This window comes from Saccostrea cucullata, unplaced genomic scaffold (genome assembly GCF_032062105.1).
Source record: "Saccostrea cucullata isolate Sc308-1 unplaced genomic scaffold, CSIRO_AGI_Scuc_v1 ctg1272, whole genome shotgun sequence".
Classification (NCBI taxonomy): domain Eukaryota; kingdom Metazoa; phylum Mollusca; class Bivalvia; order Ostreida; family Ostreidae; genus Saccostrea; species Saccostrea cuccullata.
The window spans coordinates 25318-41956 of record NW_026921815.1 but is presented as its reverse complement, the minus strand read 5'-3'; the positions used below and the strand labels follow the sequence as shown (position 1 = coordinate 41956).

Genomic DNA, 16639 nt, shown 5'->3' with positions numbered 1-16639 from the left:
TAACTTGTGTGAGCACAATTTAAAGATCACTTTAGCTGATATAATATATGTGAGATTAAAAAACAAACACATGGTCTTACGCGGATGGATGCCCTGGTTGTCCACTTTGTGGACGGTGGCGCTGTCCTGAATAAGACACATGATTTGTGTGGACGTAGCCGACTCGATGACACAGTCATACTGCCCGACCTTGACCTTTGTCCCCGTGGTGTTGGTAGAGAATCCCTCTCCGGTGATTGTGACCCGGGTTCCTCCCATCACTGACCCTTGGAGGGGATAGACATTGGTGATATGGAACTTGACGTCCAGAGATGGAATGTTGTTTGAACTGAAATGAGAAACCATTAAACTGCAAAGTCAAAACAAACCATGCAGTGAGAAAAATAAAATGTTTATGAAATTAAAAATTTAATGTTTAAATCTAGTTGCTGAAAACAATTTCTTTTCTCAATAAACTAACATGAACTCAAGATACTGGAAAAAGGAAAAACTGTTTTTACCCATCAACAGCATATCCATTGGAGCCTTCGAGTTTGATGGGGTAGTTTCCTGGCGGCATGGCGGGGAGAACAGCTGTAACCTGTGTGGCTGTAACAGCAGTAGTGTTGACTTCAGAATCACCAATGAATAATTTGCTGGCCAGGTCAAAGTTAGAACCACTAATTGTCAGAGTGTCACCTCCTACGAAAACAAATTGGAAGAAAAACTGTACATGTATTAAATAAAAAGTTTTATTTTAGTTTCTTCAGAGAAATTTTCCATAATTCTGGTTGATTCTTTGTCTAGCTTTAGCTGACCTTGTGTTTTTACTTCTAAATTTTGTAAAGTTCATCTCTGCTCAATCATATTTTGTAAATATTTCAAGGAAATAAAATCATAGATTTAGAATTTTAAATTACTTAACTACTGCCATATTCCTGATTAGGTAGATGATTAATTGAGACTTTAATGACAAGGTGCTATGTATTGACACCCTTACAACATAGTCTTCATAATTAATACATGTACATGTATGTATATTGACACCCTCCTAATGTAATTATATTGACATCCTACTGACACTTTACAGATATATTAATCCTAAAAACAAAGCAGATTTAATTATACATCCTTCTACTGACAAGGTCATGTGTACTATTGACTTTGTATTAAAAGGTTGAGGAACTGAGTGAGTAGATTTCATTATAGTGCACTGACCTCCTACAGATATGGTGGAGGGACTGATAGAAGAAATGACGGCCATTCCTGTGGCGGTGTAACTATACTGGCTTCCAAAAGTAACCGTCCCCCCACTGGCCTGGTGGACAACTATGTCTCCTGAAGTAGCTGTGGTCTGGAGGGAAATGAAACAGTTTTAATAAACAATGAAGACTCAGAGTGATTCAATCAATTTTGTCAAATGCACAAGCACATGTTATTAATGTTTATACACAGCTTACAGAACTTGGGGCGATGCAGACAACTTGTGTAGAAGTGGAAGATTTTTTGTTGCAGGTCGATCCACCAATGGTGATATTATCCTTATCACCAAAGCCGTACCCGGTCAAGGTGATGTCAACTCCACCTGTAATAGAGGTCAAAGATCACAACACATGAAAAATATCGAAAATGATTTACAAAGAAACAGTTACCTTTGGAACACTTATGTGTATATCAAATCAATTTCTTTCAAATGCCATGATCATGTGACGAATAACTTAACAACAATTCATTACCTCCAAGGTTTGATGACAGAGGAGAAACGCCAGACAACTGGAATGGGTAGGTGAAGGTCACATTTCCATTAGCGTTGTAGGTACAACCCGTGGATGCTAGAACAATTTCTATTGGATAAGAGCCAGACGGCCCACTGCCTACTGTACACACAATCTGAGTGGTTGTGGAGGATTTTGGGGTGCAGGCCACACCACCAATAGTGATGTTATGATTGGAGTGGACTGTGTCGAAATTTGTACCAGTAATGGTGATGTCACTTCCTGCAGTAGCTGAAAACAGAGGATTGATATTTACAAGTTACCAGAAAAAATTGTGAATTTCAAAATGTTTGCTGGTAAACATTAGGGAGAATGCAGCACTTTTATTCTTGATATCCTTGTATCTGGGAGAATTATGAACAGTAACAGTTGACTTATACCTGTTGTGGGGGTGACGGAGGTGACAGTCATGGTCGCTGACATGCTCCACTCAAACGTACAGTCCCCGCTGCATTTAGTGGGGATGTCGTTAATGTAGGCCATCACCTGTGGTTTGTCGTTGTATGTCAGCAACATGTCACCCTGAATTGGGTCAAAAGTAATTCCTCCGTCGACTACAGTTGAAATGTTTAACGTAACATCAACCCCACTCAGCTGACTTGTGAGTTGCATTTCTTCCTGATCCCCAGATTTGGTCAGGAAAGCCACGCTCAGGTCAAACGCTGTGCAGTCTCCATGGCGATAAGCATAGACTTTCCCCATTTCAGGGATTCCGGCCTCTAGAATCTCAATCAGAGACTCCCCCGTCACATCATAAGGAATTCCTACAAGGCCAAATTTACAAGATTTAAATAATATTTGAACTCTCTATGTTTTGGAAAATATCTTTGTTTAATCATTTCATTTTTTCTATATAAATGGGTTTTAAAAAATGTAATGAATTTTCAAAAAGTATCACATGAATTTGATTTGTTTGAACAATCTACCTGAACTAATTTTTAACTATGTATGGCTGGAGATGTGATTTATTTTGCTGTTAAGGACGTACCTGATACAGACTTTCCTGCGAAGGTCACGGTGAAGCTGCCCTGTACGGGGGGAGAGGCCGTCTGGGTACGCGCCACGGATACTGACCCTCCCGACACAACCTGGGAATCAGACACATTATGTTGCTAAGCAACACAAGTGAAGTAGAAAGGAAAGGATTTGTTAGTAAGTATGAACATCACACAAAGACAAGAGAATATACTGTGCATATTTACTAATATTTTTTATACAAAAAGACAAGTGAGCTTTTTAAACAGTTTCATTTTTGAAAAATAAAGATAATAATTAAGTTTTCAATAATTTGATTTTTGACATACTGGGCACTTTTCTTGTTTTAATATATACATGTATATTTTATTATGCTATTTCAGTTTTTTTTCTAAATTCATGAAATTAAAACTAATAGATAAGGTAGATTTTTGACATTAATTCAGTCAATGTTGAAAATACAAGTTCATTCATATAATGAATTGTGAACATCAATAATTCTAGGTTATCTTATTATTTCTTTAATCCAAAACTTATTTTTTTTTATCTCTTAACCTATTTAATTCTTAATTCCATTTTATAAATTAATTCAAACTAGAACTTGAATGTGCAAAAGCATTGATCTACACATGTAGTGCTTTTTAAAATAGGAAGAAATAGGATACCAGATTGATATACTGTGCAAATAATAAATCAAGTCCCAGAGTGTGTAAATACGAGAGGATGAGATACATGTACATAAACTATTTAGTTCTTTATGTGCACATGAAAATTCTACCAAACAAGTAAGTAACGAAGAGCTGCTATGCAAACAACACACCATTTTACAAGTTATGCGTACACCATAAATATTTTTTTAGTAAAACAGATATACGGAAAGAAGATATAAATTTAAAGACAAAGCAAATAAAGTGTTTATATACATCCACTCTTCATGCGTTTGTGTTGAGTTTTCAACCAAAGTGTACATGATTTTAAATAGTACATTTCATGTATATACAATACATTTTATGGCTTTTCAAGTGCTGAGCTTGACAACATTTAAAAAAAATATGTTATTATTTTTGTCATTTAAAATTGATAAAAATAAAAACATTAAAAATATTTAAAGGAGATTACAGTCTTAATCCCTTACCTGGCCATTAATTGACTTGAATTTCGGGAAATTGTAGCCACAATCGTAAGGAATCAACTTGACCTCATAAGTAGGCTCATTGTTGACTGTTGTCTTGGTAACATCAAGGTCCTCCATTCTGTAACCATTGGGTAAGGAGGGCTTCATTCTCAGGTTATTCACAGTAGCTGAAAGCAATATGTACTGCCAATGTAAATCACTTTTTATTTGTGAGAACTTTATTTTCACGTAATTAAGCGAGACAGTGTGATCGCGAAAATTTAATTTTCACGTACAGTATAATAGTATTCCTTAGAATTATATAGAGCAATAACCACAATTCCTGAAAAATTTGTTTCACTCATCAAGAATCAATGACTATCTTGCGAAAATAAGGCATTACGAAAATTTAGAGATCTACAGTAGTGAAAGTTTGCTTCCACACAATCAGATTAATGTGAGTCGAACACAACTCAATCAATATTAGTTCAAAAAGTAGATTTTTACCATGAAAAATACTCTGTTTAGAGAAATAAGAGTCTGTTTGATACTTACACATGTCAGCATCAGATGCTAGAGGTTTTTGTCGCCCGATGATCACTTCATCAAACATTACATCAGCGCTCTCTCGGAACACCTGGGCTCGAGTCAGGATAAAATTTGTTGCGGTCGGAAGATTTCCTGTCAGGCCAGTGTACATGTCAAAACACGTGTACTTCCACACACTGAAAATGAGTTTATTAATATTATATGTTTTAAGGCTGTGTGTAGGCTTTCCTTCAAATAGCCATCGAAAGTTTTCAAGGCATGGAATATTTATCTATTAAATAGTGTATCTAAGTGTACACTAAGAAATCATTGTTCACATACAAATGGAGGATTTTTTAAAAATTCTTTGGTGTGTTGCAAAAGGAATTGTTTTTAAGTATCTTTATCTATTGTCATTTGAGATGAATTTTCTATATATACCCTTCAAACCAGCATTTAGTGACTTACTCAGCAGTTTTATCCATGGTGTGTGAGAATGTGGTAGATTTTCCTGTTTGTTTGACACTCTGTGCATCTGTGTAGGAATAATAAAGCCTCACTGAGTCCCTCAGTAATCCTTTGTAGGCAAAGCACAGCTAAAAAATCATTAAAGAAAAATAAGATTTATTTCAAAATCATATATGTAGGTAGTATAATTCCATGTAATTTCAAAAATTTCTTTGAAAAAATTCCTTGCTGCATGGTACCCACCATTCGGACACTCTGCCCCAGGGCAAGACCAGTATCATCATTTCTAAAGAGGTACCAGGGGTTTTTCACCGAGAACTTTCCACAGAAGGCTTCTTCATCCCCCACTCTGCTGCCTCCTAATCCCCCTGGGATACCCCCTTCAAAGGTGTGATGCACTTTGGTGGCTCCTGGACTAGCAATGGCTTTTGGACATCTGACACCAAATAGTTGGTTTAAGCCTGTTTTCAACTGTAATAAAACATTATTATCATGTAGCGCTCCACAATAAAACTTTCTCAAATATTGCTTCAAAATTTTGACAGATATATGTACATGAACTTGATTTTCATGTCGTATTAAACCACATTTCAAATATTAAATGCAGTATCATGTGGTCATGTTCCTCAAGTGTTTACTTACATCCTTGGCAGATAAATCATAGGCCAAAAGAGGGGAAGTAACTCCGGCCATAGACAAGGTGAAATATTCCCCATTGGGTACCCCTGATTTCTTCTCTGTCACAGAGATTCCAAGAGTCTCCCCATTAGAGCCTGGGTAAGTCCTGTACTGAAGGTTATCAACATTACCTGCAAAACAGATTTAATGGCCATTGACAACACAATCTAACTCAAACTGTTCAATTTTAATTCAAAATCATTTTCAGGTAATATAATCACATGCATTAATTACTGTCCTTTGGGGATGACTGACCTCTCTTTGAGGAGAATGTGACGGTTAAGACAAGGCCAGCCCCGTTAGCCTTAGGTGCTGCAGACACAGTAACAGATTCAGAGGAATGAAACACAGGAAGCTGTAGAAGAGCCGCCCCAATATCAGCTTCTGATGTGGCAGTGGTCAGGAGAGCTGTGGAGAGAAGTTACTTCACATTACACAGGTTCTACATACAATAAACAAGTTATTGACATTGGAATACTTAAGTCTCCTTTAAATTATCATTCATGAATGACTAGAAAAGTTGTGACATATGTACTTTGGCAATATTTGAATGCCCTCCTCTAGATCAATATCTCCCCTTACTTGTATAGACTCCATATAGCCCCAGCCTGAAGGAGGCATCAGAGAAGCTCCCACTGTTTTCTGTAAGGTCCACCTCCTGGACTTCGTTCACACTGCTCCTGGTGGAGAATCCACTCAGTGTGATCGTCTGCTTCTCCCTGACGGTGGAGGATCCAACAGAGATTTTCTGGTTCTCCTGCTTGGCAGCTGGCATGCTTTCGTTGGTCAGTTTTGTGTCGTACAGATGAGCAGCTACTTTTGCATAGGCTCCCACTGTATGTTCTCGGTGAAGGATTTCCATGTAGTATCTAGCAACACAAATGTTCAGTGTGTGTGTCAATGACTTTTAAAGACTTTTAAAGACTTATAGACACAATTGTTATAATTATAAATAGAATATCAAGTGATTTTTGAATCCACTCACTTTTTGTCAGCAGTAAGATTGATCCTCTGTGATGTCTGCTCTGGGAATCTGTTGTATCTGTTTGTGTATGACTTAGAGAAGGCAATTTTAGTCTGTAAAAAAATTAAAACACTGTCAAGTACAAAGATCATTAATTTATCAAGGGAAAATAACATCAAGATACACAGGTAAAATTGCAACGTATGAGAGTCAATAGTTTAGCGCACTGTCTTAATTTTGGAGATGAGTCTACAATATTTATTCTGAAGTCACCTTATCATTTGGGTTGTCACTTTCACTGAAGTAAAGACTTCCTCCATCATCAGCCATTATCATAAAGGAATACATCCCGCTGTAAGGAGGGATGAAGTAACCCCGGGCACGGGACACGTAGTTGTCCATGTTCTCTGTGAAGTATGTTTTATCTGTGTGTGACAGGAAGTAGTCGGCAGCTGAGCTGTTTAGTAGCAGGACGTCGTCAAGGTTAGAGTGAGACTTACTGGTCTGGTTCCAGATCTCCAAGGTTAATCCTCTGTTACCTTTATAGACAAAGTATCAAAATTACAGTAATATTTTTGACATTTTTCAGATGATTTTTAGACTTATGATAAATTTTTCCTTTACATTTGGATAAAGTTTTAGTTACTAAATCTTCCCCATTCCACTTTGACAGATTAGACTCTTTATGTGCCAGAGACTTGTGCTGCAGTATTTACATTATATATTTACCAGTATATGATGTTGGGGCAGGTGATGGCTTTGCTGCTGTTTTACACACAATTTCTGTAGTAGTTAGAGACTGTACCTCACATTTCACTCCTGTCACATTGAAATAAAAAGAATTTATTTTTCTTCAAAATCTCAATCAATTAGTGTAATATGTATTCTAAAGCCCCTCCTCTTAAAATCTATTATGGGTTTAGATGTGACCATAAAGGTCAAAGTTTAATATGCATGTCATTTTCTCACCTCCAATGAAGACTTGTGTCTTTGATCGTGATTCTTTGTCGTCAAAGTTACGTCCTGTGATGGTTACCGTGGTACAGCCCTCGATACTCCCGATGTTTGGTGAAATTGACGTAATCTCTGCGTAGGTCTGGTACTGGTATATCTGTCCATTACGGCTCAGAAAGAGGCTGCTTCCATCACGACACGACCTAAGAATAATTTTCGTTACAACATGCTTATTAATCATTGCTGATACATTTTGTCTGTGTAATGAACTACTATAGATGCATATAAGAAATTGCATATATAATGCTATGACAGCCTAGACTTGTAATATCATTTTAAAGAGTTTATCAATGTATGCATATTTTTTTCTGAATTGATAAAAAAGCAACATACCTTCCAAATCCATCACTAATAATGAAGCTGGCATTATTGTTTCCTATAAGAGAAAAGTTAAATATGAAAAAAAATTTAATCATGATATTTAAAGATTTTAACATGAGACAATTTTTTAAAATTCCATACAAGTTAATCATAACAACAAATGTTATTTTTTCCAATACTTACCAATAAAAGTTCCACCAAGTTTACACTTCATGTATCCATTGTCACTTGTGCCATCATTGTCTAAGGCCTTTCCATAGCTGTTAATATAGGTTCAGTTTTAGTCACAGCATAAGTACAAAATGCTAATACACATTTCTCTCCCTTTATGACTAAAAAACTTTTTAAAATTCCAATTTAAATGTAAATAAATTCACTACCTCACAAACAATGTTAAAATGTTAATTTAATTACATAGTTCCAACATGAAATAAACAGTTTTATATTTAAAAGGCCTAATACATTAAATATTATTTGTAGATTTAATGTTTCTGTTTAACGAGCAATGAGAACTAGTTGCTGAAAGCTTAATTAAGGAACTTACAAGACATCATTCTCATTTTCTTTTTTCAGCTCACACAACATAGGTCCTCCATAAACCCTCAGAATTCTGGCAGTCCTGCCATTTGAGCTTTCCTCCACGTTCGTGTCAAAGCGGTCCGTGAAAATCTTACCCCTGATGGTTAAAACGCTACCGGGGGCAACTGCTTCATTGTCAATGGAAGTAATTGTGGGAGTTTTACCAGAATGAGGCTACAAACAAAAGTTATAAAAAATGTTTCTCTCTATACATTGATTTATATCCTGCAGCTTAAAAAATTATAATTAAATATTATTAGATCAACTGACCAATCTTATATTTGCAGTACATACTGAGTATACCTGGTAACAGATTTCCGATGAAACAATTGAACATAGTTCATCCACGATAAAGATAATTACAACATCTAAAAATAAGATCAAACTCAGCTGAAATTATAGCTACAAGGAAGAGATCAAGGTTGCCCCCTCCCTGTGCCCCTCCTTCCATCACTCTGTGTGATTTGAGAGTCCCTTTAATGGGGTGAGTAGATTTCTGGTTCTTACCCGGAAGCGACATTTACTGTTGGTGGCCCCACCACAGTGTTTATTCTCTGGCACCTTCTTCCCATCAACGGTAACTCTGACATAGTATGTATCATCTTTCATCCCTGGCCTAAAACCCATAAATATTATCATTTAATTATTAAAGAATTGCATAATGAGTCTAAGGTTAATTAGTTTTAATAAAGAGACTTGATTATCATAACAAAAGTCTCTTAAAATGTGGTTAATGTAGTTCAGGAATTTCAATGTTATTGATAATTGATAAAATAAGAGGAAATGATATGTGAATAAAAGAGATGGAAATCATTACATAAAATAGCGTTCTGTGTGTTCCAAATCTGGCAAAAGTTATTTAAGAATATCTAATTAATCATCTCCATGAAATCCATATTCAAAGCATTTTTCAAATGTTAGTGCAATTGTGTTTTACATTTGGACTTGAATTTTTTAATTGTTTATAGAAAACTTTATTAAATTTTTGAAAGAAATGACAGTTCATCAACATACGGTGTGTAGCACATGACTTTGAGCTCGGTGGTGCCATCCTTGCTGACGGGACAGTCATACGAGGTGGTCCCAGACACCAGCTGGACCTGATTTCCTTCGTTAATGTTGTCCTCCGAGAAGCCCCGCCCACTGATAAGAAGGCGTGTCTCTCCACACAAACTGCCTTCATTGGGACTCACTGAGTCTATCACTGGCTCTGAAAGGTACAGAAAAAAATCAATCTGCACTGAGCTGAAGTTAATAATTTATACATTGCTTTGAGGCTACATCAATATTTTGTCATATCATCACAAACTAAATGCAGTCTAATCATAACATTTTTTTTACTCTAAATGGCATAAATGGCCTTGGTCTCTTATAGAAACAGTATATAAAGAAGATGAAATAAAAGTTGGTTCCATAGACCGTAATTTAATATTGCATGAATTGGAGGTGATTTAAACCTTATAAATACCTAAAATCTTAAATTTCAGAATACAATAGGGATGTTCTGAGGACATGACCTGAAGTATAACATTTTTATTAAATCCTTGAATTATGTGCTAAATTAAATGATACAGTTTAAACAGGGACGAGTGTACTTCAATTTAAAACCATGGCCAATTAATCTATCTTATCAATCATTATACATAGTTTCAGATACAATTTCAATGACTTTTTTAATACTCAAGAAGTCAACCCCATATACATTATACTACTTGTATTTACTTGAATAATAACCTTTCTTTGAGAAAAATTTATGGTTGTGTAAAGTGCCAATAAAAACTAACATAAAAATAATGGAACAAATGGATTTCAGCAGATTTTAAACACTCCTCAAGGCTTTATGTATTTTAAATGACTTTAGACCCTAAAAACTGTTTTAATGATAATCATGACAAGTAAATGCCCAGAGTAAATATTTTAGTTTAATCAACAGCCACCCAACCTTCTTGGCCTCGTTCTTTTTAATTCCTAAACTACAAAGTTAAAGGTCTTTGAAAATGTTATTAATTTTGATAAAACAACATACAATGAAGCAATTAAATCAATATTATTTCCATGAAAAGTACCAAATGAAATAAGATATACAAATATTTTCCCAGCATTTTTCAAAGAATCAAAGTTACGGAACTCTATGTGGCGCCTGTACTATACATGGATTGAATGGAATGAAACAGGGACAATGCCAGATGCATGCAAAGCAATCGTGCTTACTTTATGTAAATACGTCTAACAGTGGATCAATCCATCCTAGAACATTTTAAATTAAAAAAAAAAACAACACTACTTTCTCTTATTAAAATAAGATAAAACGACAGATTGTCTGTTTATAGAAAATGTATTTTTCTAACAGTGTCTAAGCCGCAATTTCTTCCGACTTCTTCCTCTGATTCGCAAAGTTTAACCACCTTCTGGTGTAAACACTGGTGTAATGTCGCGAGCATTCTCAGCATCAATCATTTTATCGTTTAGTGATGCAAAAAGTATTTTTCATTTATCAAAATTAACTTAAACATCGATATTTTTTCATTTTTTGTCAACTTCTCAGTCTCACTTCTGATTTCATAGCTTACCCGCTCGGAAATGAAACACTCTCGGTAATAAAAAGAAACCGTAACGTAAGAACCATTTTATTCCGAAAGTGTGAATTAAGAAGTAAATAAAATATTTACAAAATCATACTCAAACTTTATTAATTTTTATATAGGGGCATATACAATTAATTATCTTTTATCCCAAAAAATAAATATTCATTCTTGATGATATTTGGGGGAAGGGGTAAAAAAAAAAAATTAATGAACATTAAGTAGATTTCTTCAAATCGTATATTTCATTTTGTAACAATAATAATGCTTAAATTTTTATTTTATATTTAAAACTAGATATTAAGAAAAATACACATTCATAAATAAATTCCAATAGACATCACATAATTTGTCTGTTAATAATGACAAAAAGCTCAGTCCATGTCCTTACCCACAACGTTTGAATTTCCGCTGCCGTCGTCACATAAATTATTAGTACACGTGTACCCGCTGGGACAAGCGGTACAGGGTGTCCCTGACGTGTAAGGATGGCGCCCGTTAAAGTTCCCACTACAACAAAATTACTAGTATTAATTTAGAATTAGGAGAAATATACAGAATGCTCATGAAAAGCAGCTCAGAATATTGTAAATGATTTCCGTAAATATTATAATGCTATGAATGCTTTAATATATGAACAATATTCATTTCCATTTAAGGACAGTAATAAAATTTATTTCCGTTTAACCCCTCCCCCTTTCTTTTTTTTGGGGGGAGGGGATATTTTGTTGTGTTTCCGTTTTGCTTACCCTGGTCCGTAATTGCAGACGACAATGGTCCCGCCATTGAAACTTGAACTTAACCCTGTAAATGATGAACACGTGTGGGAGGCGCAGCCTACATACTCAGAGTTGGACCACACAACCTATACAGGTTAAATGGAAACAAGAAATACTGTTTTATTCCACAAAATATAAATCCATTGAAAAATTAATACAGTTGTGAATTTTTGTTTTCAAGGTCATATATACAAAATTAACTTACCTTCTCATCCATGATTTTCAAAATTAATATTAATTATTTATTCAAAATCATGGTACCACCAAATGTTCTTTACCCCCCCCCCCCCCCCCCCCAACCACCACGAAAAAAAACATATACATATCAAATGATAATTAATGTGATATTTAAAGGAAAATATACGCACTCAGCTTAAGTTATTCAATATTGAAAACTTCAATTTTACAGGGAATATGGAAATATTATTCAAGACTGCGTTGCGTACATCGTTAGATCCCTGTATCCGTGGCTATAAAAGTAATATGTACCTGAGTGTAGTGACCACACACAGCGCTACAGGCCCTGCTGCTGTACGTATAATCCTGTTTCTCGTCGTCCCAAGCTTTAACTGCCGCAGCAGGGCTCGCTGTGCCTAAAGTAAAGAAGGACATTTCCTTTTAAAGAATTAATTCATCATAAAATATTTTTAGGTTTTATTAAATTTTCAAGAGTGAAGTAATGTAATTTATTAATAAGCTGAAAAGGATATAGCTTTTCTCCATTTTTTCTCTAATTTCATACATTTTTTTTCCAGCATATGCACCATTTATTTTATTTTAAATACCTTTTGAAAACATTATTGAACTCATGTTTCGCAAAATGGATATAATATAATATATTATAATTTATACTTACTTCTAGAGGTAACGTAAAGATTTTCTCCGACGTAAGTGAACTGTGACGTCAGAGCTTGTGTTTCGGAGGTACGGCCAGCGTTATGCCCCCAAATACACTTTTTTGCGTAGTTTTCTGCAACAGTGGCTAGTTCATTGCTCCATTTCTAGATCAGGAAAAATTGTCTTTTTATGTTTGAGGAAATTATGATTTTTACTCGCTTAATTTTTATGTATCGAGCCACTGAGTAAGAAAGTTGAAATAATTGTATACTTTTATTGTATAATGCATGGATTAATTATATTGACAACGAACGCCTCTCACCATTTTAAGCATGTCGGTGGCAGTGGGACTGACGATAGCCCTTGCGTCATTGTGTGCGTCTATATACTCTTGTGCCGTTGACGCTTGGCGTCTCTGCCGTGTGTTGCGTGCCACCCTAACCCTGCCTGCAGGGTTACCAATCTGCAGTATCAAGAGAAGTATTAAATAAAGGCTCACATGAACATCTAAATAGCTCTGACGTTACATTTGGTTAAATTTGCGGCATTTGTCTGGCGAGTCGTTAAATTATGTAGAGACTTGTAAACCAACCTCTAGTTCTGTTAGCTGATCTTCCGTGGCGACATCTCTTTGGTACACCTGGAAATCCAGTGCACCTGCACCTATTAAATACACAGTATTGTTTCAGTTATATTATACTCTTCTATTTTTGTTTTATTACAAAACGGCATTTTCTAAATAAAAGGAGTTTTTAATATGTCAGATGAAATTTCTGTGCGAGATTACCAATTATTTAGCAATATAAAAAAACAACGTGAAAAGGAACTGATATCTTTAAGAACATTTAATTGCAAAAAGCAATCTGGACATGGCCTTCACACATTGATGTCATGTAACCCTTCACTTAACACAGCCAACTTCACTTAAGTAGATTAAAGCCGGATTATGTAGACAAGTCTTAATATTTTTTTTTTTATAATGTCGGCATTTTTCTGAAGAAACGAGCTCGAGATTGTTTTTTAATTAATATGAATTCGTGTCAAATCATAAATGAATAACTTTACACGAGTACAATGTATATAAGTCGAGAAAAAATTAATTACTTCGAATTAAATTTAAAAAAATTAATATATATAAATTTCTGTTCATTTGAAAAGTGCTGTGATTATTACATATAATCTATTTACGAGTCGCAGTGCAGGTGCTTGAAACTGGGCTATCATTATAAATTCTTGTCCGCAGAAGCAAGATATTGTAAGCCTCCTTCATTTTTAGACAAACATATAAATTATCTATTAGATATAAACATCGTAGACAGTATACATTCTCAAATGAACTGTTTGCGTGACAAAGCCTCTAAAACTGCATAAATTGTGGATAAATTTCATCAGGTATAAACTATGTGGCATATTCCGTTACATATTAAACTTGCCTATTCATGCAAGTCAATTACAACAAGTGGACAGTGTTTTGATAATAAATTGAGTTCTGCTCAGTTAATTAAAACAATTAATTTTTGGACATTAATAGCATAGTTTTATTTGCAATCAATTTCAAACTTCAAAAACTTGCGACGACTTGAAGGCAGAGGAAAGGAAAATAAAAAAGATGCTTTCAGTATTTTCAAGTTCTGTTTACTATTTAAGAAAAACCTTCCTTTTTGTAATCTACATACTTTACATTTCAATTCTTTTTGATTTGTAAATTTATTTATTTGTTTCACGAAATGATTCTTTAATTAAAAAAAATCATACCTTTTTCTTTAAAAAAAAAGAAAGAAAGAAGATGCACATGCATATGTAAGAATTGCATATTTTAAGCAGCAGAATTAAATATGAATTTATATGCCGACCAAAATTAAAGGAAATTAAGAATAGAATGGCATTAAAAAGTAGTATTAAATATAAAAAAGAAAATTACTAGTATTTGTAATATTTATAAACAATAGGAAGTATTTTATACATGTCCAGTAATTTCAATATAGTACATTATCCAATCAAGGTATTGTCTTAATATTTCATTAATTGTAAACGAAAAAACAGGAGAAATGGGAAAGGATGCCATGATGAAGAAAATTCTTTAAAACTGCAATATAAAATTATTTTTAAAAAGCTTACCAAAATTAGCCAATAATTCCCACACAATAAAATATAAGAGAGCAATTTTCCATTTATCTTTGCTTCGTGTGTCCATTTCTAAATCAATACCACAAATCAGTGATATTATTCAATCAATCACTTATATATGGCCGAAGTCAATGCGTCACGGGGTATTTTATTCACATTTAAATGTCCGGGCCTATTGATTTAACTTGTTTATTTTCCTAATTGAATTCTGTTTTCAACCTGTTTGTAGCTATTATAACTGCGACTTTCTTTGTGTTTACAGGGGCACCCCAGGGATTATATCATTAAACCTTCCCTTTCTACATGGACAGAACTGTGTTTCTGTCAACAAAAGATCTAGTTCTTTTCATCACAATCTTATTTTCAATCATATCTACTACTGTTGTCATTACAATAATAGTTTTGCTTTTCTGTTCATCTTCTTTTGATTTAAAAGCATCTTTATACTTATAAATATTTTACCATCAGACAAAATGCAATAATTAAGCTGCTTTGGATTCCTTAGACGGTTAAGTGCACGCATACCCATTTTTGTGATGTAAAGCTTGACTGAATCTGAGGCTAAAAAATTAAACTGTATTGATGAAATTAAAGACGTAAATTAAATTTACAGGTCAATTAAATGCAAAAAATGCAAGAGTCGATGACTTTGTAACTATTGGAGCAAGTCTGTCAATGACTTCCATGTTAAGAAGCAGGAAAACAATAGATACAATTTTAAGCTTCTTTAAAATTAAAATTACATAAAACAAGGATATAGACCCAGAATTATTTTTATTTGGAGGAGACGGGTTGCCTAGATTTATAGTTAAAAAAAGGCAGGAAAACCCTGAAAAGCAACTGAAAAAACTTAATTCACAAATCATTGGAAATTAAAATTATCAATACTTTTTTTGGGGGTGGGGGGGGGGGGTTGAACAGAATGCCAAAGACTCTAAATATTAAATATCATTGGGTCCTATTTTGGGTGACTTTTTCATACGGAAAATTCCTTCTACCCGATACTGTCTCTGGTTATCTTGGACATAGGTATTCTCTCCTTCAAGAGCATGAAATGAAATATATGGAGATAACGAACAGTATTCAAGCTCAAAAGTCCATAAAACAATACAAGATGGGAAAAGAGCAATCATGGACCTCCAAAACATCAGAGGTTTGGATCAGATGCCATGGAGGGGTGAGCATCCCCTACCGACCGGTCACACCCGCCGTGTAATCATTGTTATGTTCGGGAAATATCGAAAAATCCGTCGTCAATTCAGTGTGTAAATAGTGGATTATGAAAATAGTCAGTCACCATTTGACACAATTAATAATAAAATATATTTGCTGACAATTAAGGTCATTCTATCGACCATAGAACTTATATTATCATTAATATAGTAATAAAAGTATTACTTTAAACGAGACTGCTGATATTCTTGTTTCATCAACTTGTTTGTCAATAATCTACCTCGTTTTAGAAATTGTACGTACGTAGAGCATGCTCTTGTGCATCGAATCAACTGAGAGATATAAACTCCGTATGCAGGTGCTAAAGGTATATTGCTGCATAAGTAAGGGAAGTTGACGATTGAAAAGTTAAAGTCATCACGTTTATCATAGAGCTTGGTTGTTAGATTACCATTAATGTCCTTTTCAAGTAAAATATCTGAATAAGAAACAGATGTGTCAGACTCTGTTTTTTCTCAAGCTCACCGGGATATATCGTATCGACATAAGAATGGAAATAACCATTATTAATTGACAATAAGTCGTCAATATACCGGTGTCTAAATGTCGAGTTGAAGGCCACAGCAAGTGTTTTCGTCTATTCACGTATTAGATTTTGGACAAATTTTGATTCAAATGAATACAAAAAAATAGGTCTGCTAATAACGGGGCGCAATTGGTACCCATGGTAATTCCAATAGATTGTT

General features: G+C 34.5%; 2 protein-coding genes across 2 annotated transcripts in view; both read right to left on the bottom strand.

Annotated features, from left to right (window-relative positions):
- The window catches only part of LOC134260764 (fibrocystin-L-like), a 28385-nt gene extending 16412 nt beyond the window's left edge, over nt 1–11973 (bottom strand). The window contains exons 1-26 of the mRNA XM_062743311.1: nt 11962–11973; nt 11727–11842; nt 11369–11487; nt 9410–9605; nt 8903–9011; nt 8361–8569; nt 8000–8076; nt 7829–7871; nt 7451–7638; nt 7211–7300; nt 6755–7020; nt 6503–6594; nt 6100–6386; nt 5773–5925; nt 5482–5648; nt 5083–5310; nt 4840–4967; nt 4399–4568; nt 3865–4031; nt 2743–2866; nt 2135–2518; nt 1716–1985; nt 1440–1564; nt 1198–1333; nt 501–681; nt 81–328 (exon numbers count right to left, since the gene is read on the bottom strand). Of these exons, the coding sequence (XP_062599295.1) occupies nt 81–328; nt 501–681; nt 1198–1333; nt 1440–1564; nt 1716–1985; nt 2135–2518; nt 2743–2866; nt 3865–4031; nt 4399–4568; nt 4840–4967; nt 5083–5310; nt 5482–5648; nt 5773–5925; nt 6100–6386; nt 6503–6594; nt 6755–7020; nt 7211–7300; nt 7451–7638; nt 7829–7871; nt 8000–8076; nt 8361–8569; nt 8903–9011; nt 9410–9605; nt 11369–11487; nt 11727–11842; nt 11962–11973 (4285 nt within the window). The remainder of the gene's footprint in view (nt 1–80; nt 329–500; nt 682–1197; nt 1334–1439; nt 1565–1715; nt 1986–2134; nt 2519–2742; nt 2867–3864; nt 4032–4398; nt 4569–4839; nt 4968–5082; nt 5311–5481; nt 5649–5772; nt 5926–6099; nt 6387–6502; nt 6595–6754; nt 7021–7210; nt 7301–7450; nt 7639–7828; nt 7872–7999; nt 8077–8360; nt 8570–8902; nt 9012–9409; nt 9606–11368; nt 11488–11726; nt 11843–11961) is intronic.
- Nucleotides 11974–12206: 233 nt separating this feature from the next.
- Nucleotides 12207–14789, bottom strand: LOC134260758 (GLIPR1-like protein 1). The gene is made up of 5 exons (XM_062743305.1): nt 14712–14789; nt 13186–13256; nt 12916–13056; nt 12613–12757; nt 12207–12349 (listed from the first exon to the last, which is right to left on the bottom strand). Exons 1-5 carry the CDS (start codon nt 14785–14787, stop codon nt 12207–12209), a joined length of 576 nt encoding a protein of 191 aa, XP_062599289.1. The 5' UTR covers nt 14788–14789.
- Nucleotides 14790–16639: the final 1850 nt, after the last annotated feature.

Coding starts and splice junctions, on each gene's coding strand:
- LOC134260758 (XM_062743305.1), bottom strand. CDS start 14,787: ATGGACACACGAAGCAAAGATAAATGGAAAATTGCTCTCTTATATTTT. Junction 13,257..14,711: donor GGAATTATTGGCTAATTTTG/GTAAGCTTTTTA, acceptor TGTATTTAATAG/GTGCAGGTGCACTGGATTTC. Junction 12,758..12,915: donor CCACCGACATGCTTAAAATG/GTGAGAGGCGTT, acceptor TTCCTGATCTAG/AAATGGAGCAATGAACTAGC.